The sequence below is a fragment of the Hippoglossus stenolepis genome, chromosome 10 (assembly GCF_022539355.2).
Source record: "Hippoglossus stenolepis isolate QCI-W04-F060 chromosome 10, HSTE1.2, whole genome shotgun sequence".
NCBI classification, from domain to species: domain Eukaryota; kingdom Metazoa; phylum Chordata; class Actinopteri; order Pleuronectiformes; family Pleuronectidae; genus Hippoglossus; species Hippoglossus stenolepis.
Window position 1 is genome coordinate 530,286 of NC_061492.1, and position 9,009 is coordinate 539,294.

The 9,009-nt window shown below is 47.5% G+C and overlaps 1 protein-coding gene across 1 annotated transcript in view; it reads left to right on the forward strand.

The window, feature by feature from the left end:
* Nucleotides 1-7,604, forward strand: part of mdga2a (MAM domain containing glycosylphosphatidylinositol anchor 2a) — a 47,009-nt gene extending 39,405 nt beyond the window's left edge. Inside the window, exons 11-18 of the mRNA XM_047341770.1 lie at nt 658-835; nt 2,242-2,262; nt 2,538-2,683; nt 3,915; nt 6,265-6,435; nt 6,519-6,649; nt 6,754-6,853; nt 7,151-7,604. Coding sequence (XP_047197726.1) covers nt 658-835; nt 2,242-2,262; nt 2,538-2,683; nt 3,915; nt 6,265-6,435; nt 6,519-6,649; nt 6,754-6,853; nt 7,151-7,239 — 837 coding nt within the window. The 3' untranslated portion in view covers nt 7,240-7,604. The remainder of the gene's footprint in view (nt 1-657; nt 836-2,241; nt 2,263-2,537; nt 2,684-3,914; nt 3,916-6,264; nt 6,436-6,518; nt 6,650-6,753; nt 6,854-7,150) is intronic.
* Nucleotides 7,605-9,009: the final 1,405 nt, after the last annotated feature.

The window sequence follows — 9,009 nt, forward strand, 5'->3', positions numbered from 1 at the left end:
AGAGTCTGAGCAGGAGTGATCGTGGAGTGGAGCCGAGTTTGTGTTTTCCCTGCGTGAGAGGAACATCCTCACTGCTCCGTCTGATCTCCCTCAGTGAACCTTCACAATGAGTTGCAGTGTGAGGACGATGGTCCCTCGGTGCAGCGTGAGGACGATGGTCCCTCGGTGCAGCGTGAGGGCGATGGTCCCTCGGTGCAGCGTGAGGACGATGGTCCCTCGGTGCAGCGTGAGACGATGGTCCCTCGGTGCAGTGTGAGGACGATGGTCCCTCGGTGCAGCGTGAGGACGATGGTCCCTCGGTGCAGGGTGAGACGATGGTCCCTCGGTGCAGTGTGAGGACGATGGTCCCTCGGTGCAGTGTGAGACGATGGTCCCTCGGTGCAGCGTGAGGACGATGGTCCCTCGGTGCAGCGTGAGGACGATGGTCCCTCGGTGCAGCGTGAGGACGATGGTCCCTCGGTGCAGTCCGAGTCCAGAGGCCTCAGCTCAAACACTCGTTGAGCTCAGACTCGTTCAGCGACTCTGTTACTGGTCAAGTTGTTTTCATGTGGATGCCACCATTTTAAAAAATGTGTTTGTGTTGATTGTTACTTTAAATGTGCCTGATGCTCAGTGTCCCCACAAGGCGACTCGTCAGTGACGCAGCGTGTTTTATAGATGGGTCAGTCTCGCTGGTGGGAGCAGGAGATTCCCATGGAGGGAACCATCCAGAAGGGGGAGCTCTTGACCTACAACCTGACAAAACTCGTCAAACCTGAGTCCTTCCTGGTCCGCCTCACCCCCATCACCCGCTACGGAGAGGGAGATGCCACCGAACGCATCATCACATACAGCGGTACGTAAACCACCACGAGAAACACTGCTGTCAATCACTCTGTGGTATCCCCCAACACATCCGGTGCTTTATGGTCTGTTTGACTCTAAATGATCATAATTCACTAAATGAACATCAGCTGTTTGAAGAAGACTTGAAACTAGAGACTGAGACAGAAACTCCTGAATGTTACTGACGTTATAAAGTGAGAAGTCACTTTCTATAGACTTCTATAGAAACTACCAGAGGAGTCGCCCCCTGCTGGTCACTACACAGAACACAGGTTTCAGGCAGTAGATTCTACGTTCAGTTTTCAAAACGTGGCTCCGTGAGGTGAAGGTTGGACACAAGAGAAATGTGTGATTTATTCACGTGGACGTTCTTTGCTCAGTTAATCTACTTCAGTCAGACAACTCTCGTTCAAACGTTTATTGCAGCAGTAGAACAGTGTTTGGTGTCTGGGCTCCAACTTAATTAGAGATGGTTGTGGAGAGTGAGGTCACATGATGTACGTCACATGACCGGAGCAGCTCCAGTTGGCTGCCTGAACCAGCTCGCAGGCGTCGCTTCCTTTTTGATTTAATTTGTTTCTTCAGCGTTCAGACTTTTTAAATCCCTTAAAGCTCCTTGTGGAGTTTTTATTTAAAACAACATAATATCACCTGAGATTCTTTCTCATCTTCAACCTTCTTCAAACTGCTTCTCTCTCTTTCCTCTGAAAAAATAATACAACAAAAAACTCAAGATGATAAAAAACACAAAGTGTCCCACCCGAGTCCTGACGGGAGAAAACATCTGACACGTGGAAGTAAAGCAAAAAGTGAAACCACCACAACAGAAGTGAAATGAGGAAGAGAAACGCAGTGAGAGTTCCCAGCGGGACATCGACAACACAAACCGTCTGCTGTGTGATGTGGAGTTTTGACAGACTGTCAGTGAACGCCTCCCGGTCGAACTCCCCGCTGACACAGGCAGGCTTCATACAGGAAGTTCAGACGCCTCATCAGACGACTCCATGGCGGTGAACACCTCCACTGGGCGGAGCTCCGCTCACACGACCCTCTGCAGCTCCACATCTGTCGTCTGCAGACGTGGAGCGCTTTGTTCTGACATCCAGAGGAAATGAAACTGTGTTAACATCTGATGATGAATGAACATGAGACTAAAACGTCTGGAGACGTGAGCGAAGAGGAGGCTGGAACCTTCCTCACATTAACACATGAAACATTTAAAACCATCTGATCTTAACGGCAGCGACAGGAGAACCCGCTCCACCTGCTGCTCATCAGACGAGGAAACCAGTGCTGGTCTTCATCGTGTAAAACTTAAATACTCATGTCACATGTTTCTGTTCTTTCCATCTTAAAGGTCTTTCTTCTTCTTTCTGCTGAAGCTGATCTGAGTTCTTTCCTTTTGTCTCTTCACAGCTCCTGTTAATCCACATCTCAGTAAGTTCCCGTCCACAGACTCACAAACAGGATTCCACAAGTTCACCATGTTCTTCAAAGAAGATGTCAGCAAATGTTCATGATGACTGTTTCTCATGTGTGTTGACATTTCTACAATATGATAACGATTCTGATTGTTTCATAAAAGCTCTGAAATGTGTGTGTGTGTGTGTGTGTGTGTGTGTGTGTGTGTGTGTGTGTGTGTGTGTGTGTGTGTGTGTGTGTGTGTGTGTGTGTGTGTGTGTGTGTGTGTGTGTTGTGTTCTGTGTGTTCAGGGGTTTCAGGGGCCGAGGCGGCGTTATGTTTGTTCTCTCAGGACAAAACCGATGAGTTTGACTGGACGCATCACAGCGCCGCCTCACGAGACACCAAATACACCCCCAACACCGGGCCGAGCTCCGACCACACCGGCTCAAGCAGGGTACACACACACACACACACACACACACAGAGACACACACACACACACACACACAGAGACACACACAGGGACACACACTGTCAGGGGGTTCTGGCTGCAGCCCTGCAGGCAGGAAGAGGCTGAATAAGGAAACGTGATTGGTTGTCATCACTTGGCCATCAGACCCAGAACTGTCACTAAGTACTTTGTATATTATTTTAATTATACCTATATGCTTTTTAATGAAGAACTCAAATAGCAGCTGCTTGTGAAGAAGTATTTTCAGTTTGTTTGGTGAATAAACAGTAAAATACAGTCGAGCTGGATCAGCTGGTCACAGATGTTCGTTCAACTCTTTCTGAAGGTTCAGGGATTTCAAATCAAATCATGTGACTTGGATTAAATGTTCGCGGCTGTGACGTAGAAAGCAGCTGTGCTCCGATTTAATCTCTGAGTAAATAAAGGTTCAAATAACTACGTATATCCAGCTGACGTGGGACGGCAGCAGTTTGTTGTTTCCTCCTCGTTTCCTCCTGGAATATCATCCTGTTCTTCTTCTGCTTCTTCTGCTTCTTCTTCTCCTTCTTCTTCTGCTTCTCCTTCTCCTTCTTCTTCTGCTTCTTCTGCTTCTGCTTCTTCTGCTTCTCTGCTTCTCCTTCTTCTTCTTCTGCTTCTGCTTCTCCTTCTCCTTCTTCTTCTTCTCCTTCTGCTTCTGCTTCTTCTGCTTCTCCTTCTTCTTCTTCTCCTTCTTCTTCTCCGTCTTCTTCTTCTGCTTCTGCTTCTGCTTCTCTCTCTTCTCTTCTCCTTCTCCTTCTTCTCCTTCTCCTTCTCCTTCTTCTTCTTCTCCTTCTCCTTCTTCTTCTTCTGCTTCTGCTTCTTCTGCTAGGGGATCTAACCCTGCTGAAAAACTGGAGACCCGTCTCTCTTCTATGTAGTGACTATAAGGTTTTATCTAAGGTGTTAGCGAATAGATTTAAGGTTTTTATGGAAGTGTTTCTTGGTGCTGACCAATCGTATTGTGTACCAGGTAGGTCAATGCAGGACAATTTGTTTTTGTCCTCTTTGACCTGTACCAGTTAAAAGAGGGATCAGGCAGGGACGCCCCATCTCAGGCCAGCTGTACAGCGTGGCCATCGAACCTCTCCTGTGTCGGCTCAGGGCTCGGCTGAACGGCCTGCGTCTGCCTGAGCTGGCTCACAGCCCCCCTATAATAGTATCGGCTTATGCTGACGATGTAAACGTCCTTGTCCAGGGTCAGGGGGACATCCAGGAATTAGAGGGCCGTCTGGCAGTATATGAGAAGGCTACGACAGCAAAGGTGAACTGGGAAAAGAGTGGGGCCTGTGTGATTGGTCAGTGGGACGCAGGGAGAATACCCCGTCTCCCTGGGAACCTGACATGGGGAATAAGAGGGTTGAAAGTCCTCGGAGTACATCTAGGCAGTGAAGAAATAGAGAGGCAGAACTGGGAGGGAGTGCTGGGGAAGGTGCAAGCAAAGTTGTCTAAGTGGAAATGGTTGCTACCCCAGCTGTCCTACAGGGAAGAACTCTGATAGTCAATAACCTGGTTGCAGCATCCCTGTGGCACAGACTCCAGGTGCTCACTCCTCCACTGGGACTCATGGAACAACTGCAGAGGCTGCTGGTGGACTTCTTTGGTCAGGTCATCACTGGGTGCGGGCGTCCGTTCTGTACCTCCCTGTGGCAGAGGGGGACATGGGTTAACGGACATCATCTCCAGGACGGCTGCTTTTAGACTGCAGGCAGCCCAGAGGCTGCTGTACGGCTCCCCACTGTGTTGGTCGGCTGTGGCACGCCTGCTGCTCTGGAGAGCCGGGGGCCTCGGGTATGATAAGCAGCTGTTCCTGATGAACTCTCCTCAGCACAAACTGACTGGACTCAGTTGTATTATACCTCGGTGATAGATGCCTGGAGGACTCTTCATTCATTAGGCCTCCTGACCCCACACCTGAGATGTGGCTCTTTGAGGAGCCACTGTTCGACAATGGGTTCCTGGCTGACTCGGTCCTAACATCAAATACGGTAAAAAACAAGTTCAGGAGGCAGGTATAGTAAAGCTGGGCCACCTGACACGGACATCACTTGAGAGGCTGGCGGTGGTGACGGGGATAAGATCCACCAGAGTGCTGCGGAGCCTCGTGGACGAGGTGTGGCAGTCACTGCCCCAGCCTCTTCGGACCTTCGCCCAGAGCCAAAGTCAGGCTGACCAGTGGACAAATACAAGAGTACAGGTTTCCTATCCTGAATGTGAGTCCTGCTGTGGGGAGTGGAGAGAAGAGAGCGGCCAACTGCTAACCCTCAGGACTCCAGCACTGGGCAGCTTCAACACCTCTGGAGGGAAACAGCTGTACTGCAGCTGTGTGAAGGTCCTGAACCACCGCTCTCTTGCAGGAGTCAGGAGTCGAGATGGACTGAGGTGTTTGACTCAGACTCTTCCCTAGTGGCAGTTGGCGGGTCCTGTATAAACCTCCTGTGGAGAAGCGGATGGCAGACATCCAATGGAGGATTATACATGGAGCTACAAACAGATACAGAGCTCACCTGGACCCGAGCACTGAGGGGGAGAACACTTAGTAGTGTCCTGTCCCCGATTAGCGGGCACTTTTGAACAGCTGCGGGAGTGGGTGGGGGGTTTAGGAGAGGTTTTCTCTGTGCCACTCTTTGTTTTTGGACCCGGGTACACAGCAAGGAAAAAACACACAATGGTTTTAATGAATTTTCTCTTTTCAAATGCAAAGATAGCGACTTGGATGAGTCGGAGGAACAAAGTGGCTGGGGGAGGCTGGACTGATCCACTGTCTGAGGGGTTGGGTGGCAGCTCGGCTGGAGATCGAACATGCGTACTTCACACTGTCAGTGGAGGGTTCAGGGCTGTGTGGGGTGTTGGACAGGTCCTGTGCTCACTGGGGGACAACCAGTCTCTGGTTTTACATGTTTAGCAGAACATCTTTTAACTCTAGTGTTGGTGTGTGATGTGTGTGTGTGTGCATGAAAGGAGTTATCCTTTCTGTTCACATAGTTGAATAATTAAGATTTACTTGACAATGTGTCATAATTAAAGTTATTCAAAAGTCAAAAGTCTTCTTCCTCAAGTGTTTCTCATCAGTTTGGTTTGAATCAGTTGTTTGTGATATAAATCGGTTCGATCCTCAGTCTTCCCCATCTGCCTGCCGAAGTGTCCTTGGGCAAGACACTGAACCCTAAATGGCCCCTGGTTGAACTGTAAGTCACTTTGGATAAAAGCGTCCGCCAAATGACATGTAATGTGAATGATTGACGGATGAGACTGACTCATGATTGGTCGCGCCATTAAACCGAATAAACACAAATGATCCCACGTTGTGGATTGTGTGTTTCGGGCATCACGAGGATTTGCGTCTTGTTTGGTGGGAACACACCGTTAACCACAGCTAACACAATTAGGATTTATGACACAACAGTGAAAGATGAATCATTAAATAAAAACAGTTGTGTATAATGATATAAAAATGAACTCTAATGGAAAAGAAATAGTCTTTGCTGATGTCGCTGTGTTGGTTTGACCTGACCTCTGACCTCTGACCTCTCGTTGTGCTCTCTCAGGTTTCTACATGTACATCGAGACGTCGAGGCCGAGGCTGGACGGAGATAAAGCTCGGCTGCTGTCTCCCACCTTTAACACGAACTCCAAGAGCTCCAGCTCCGCCGCCGCCGTCAGCAACAACCCCGCCTACTGCTTCGCCTTCTTCTACCACATGTACGGGAAACACATAGGTGAGACTGCAGCGTGGTGACGGCTGACGGCTCCGGAGCAGGAGGACATGTAATACCTCAGCCTGTTGGTCTTTGTCCTGCAGGAGCTCTGAACGTCTTCCTGCGGCAGAAAGGACAGACGGTGACGGACACCTCCGTCTGGACTCTGGCCGGTAACCAAGGAGACCGCTGGAGACAAGCCAAGGTCAACCTCCACCCAACCACAGCCTTCCAGGTACAAACCACACCCACCACCACAAAGACACAAAAGAGACAAAAGAGACAAAACAACCACAGAGAGGGTCTCTGTCCGTCAGCTGTGTTGCTGTGTCTCTGCAGGTGCTGATGGAGGGGGTGCGAGGCTCTGGGATCGAGGGAGATATCGCCATCGATGATGTAACCATCGAGGAGGGCGAATGTAAAGACCCCCCCCCCAACAGTGAGTAACGCACTGTGGTTGATCGCCTGCGGACCCACACACTCAACTTTTATATTATGACTTTAACCCTGAAACATTCGAACTAAACCTCTTTAAAGTTATTGATTTGATGTAAGATTTATTAAGTTAGATTAACTTTCTTCAGATCCTTTAAGGATCTGATGCTGGTTCTGATCCTTTTGTGTTGTCTGTATGTTTCTGACACATCTGGATCCCACAGCTGCACAAATGTTCACGACATTTCCAGAAAGAATAAATAATCGTACTCATTAATCTCTTTCTGTCTTTCATATTCAGATCTGAGGTCGCTGGCCCCGCCCCCTTCGCCCCATATATGGCAGCTGTGCAGCACCCTGAGTCTGGTTCTGATTGGCCAGCAGAGGTGACCCCCTGCACCACCACCCCTCTCTGTGCGACACCACGACCTTTAAACCCCCACCCTCACACATACACCCCATACAACCCCCCCACCCCAATCTGAGCTGATTCTGAGTCAGTGACAAGTGTTAAACATCATGTGATCATGGAACCTGAAAAATAAGTTGTGTGTGTGTGTGTGTGTGTGTGTGTGTGTGTGTGTGTGTGTGTGTGTGTGTGTGTGTGTGTGTGTGTGTGTGTGTGTGTGTGTGGGAAGTTTCCTCAGACACTTCTGGGTTATGTCACTAGGAGGCGCAGTTCCTCCACTAAAGACTCAGTGGTAAACCTCCAGCTCACATGGAGCTGAGAGCAGGTTAACCCTACCCCCTCCATTGCCCCCACAGATCAGCAGTACTGTACCGTGAGCTGGACAAACCTCTCTCTCTCTTTGTGGTAAATAACGAAACCAACCTATATTCTGTGTGTGCGGCCGAGGAGACACTTCACCTCTGCCATGACATCAAGTGCCTTCAGACTCAGACGTCAGTATCTCCGTGGTCGGGGGGGAACCAGCTGACGCACACAGACGTGTCTCCTGGTCTGAATATGCAGAGAATCAGTTTCTCACTTTGTGTTTTTTGGGGTAAAGAGATGTTTTTAATGACGAGAGGATTCTGGCGCTAAGAAGCTGCAGCGACGGAGAAGCCATGAAACAACCAGACTGATAAATTCAATGATTTCAAGAACGACATACAATCGTAATCCGAGGATCAGTGACTGGATATTTCTGAAGAAAAGGACTTCCTGTTGGACGGTTTTCAGCCCGAAGCCAATGGCCTTCCAGCGTTTGGTGTCTCAGAACTATTTTAATATTTCAAGTTTTCAGGAGGTGGCGCAGATGCTGTCAGTTTCCTTCACCTACAGAAACATGTGGAGCTTTTAAAAAACATTGTAAAGTAAAATCAAATCTTATATTGTTCGTATGATATTATAAAGACAGAAAGGAAATCTTTCCTTTGTTCATGTTTGAATGAAATCGTTGGTTTCTGCCTTTTATTTTCGGGTTTTTCTTCCAGTAAATGTGGGAAAACAACACAAAGCAAAGAAAAACTCAGTGACTGGATTTACGTCGTACTGATAAAACATTTCTGTGAAAAACACAAGTGGATCCTTTGAATCAAAGCACAAACAGACATCATGGTTCATTTCTGTTAACAAGAGAAAACATGAGAATGAAAATAAACGTGACTTCACCAGGCATCAAGCAAAAAGCCATAAATTCACCTACATGACAGATAAATGGAATTATAATTAAAAACTTTTTAACTTTGACATTTGAAGTCAAATTTGAACATAAAGGATTATAATATTAATTGATGTCCCTTAGTTACAACTTTAAAAACTTCATTTTGATCTGAAAGGAATTTTTAATTACTACGATGTAATCTGAATAACATTGATTTAGACTAAGAAGTTTTTTTGACACAAAGTCTCAATAATGATTCAAAAGTATTTTTCTGTTTATATTTCTGGGCAGAAATGAGCTTCCATACGTCAGCTCACACATGTAACTGCCATTTAGATTCACGTGGTTTCACGACATGTGACAAAAGTATTATTGAAGCTTGAACATATATTTAAAGACAGTGAATCTCTGAGTGAATCAGAAACGTGGGTGAGGTGACTCATCCAATATTAAGTCTTTATAAATGTGATGGTTTTTATTGGAGAGGTTTGTGTGTCACATGATTAATAAAGTGATCAGAGGATCCAGAGAATTATCATTTCTTCTTTTTATC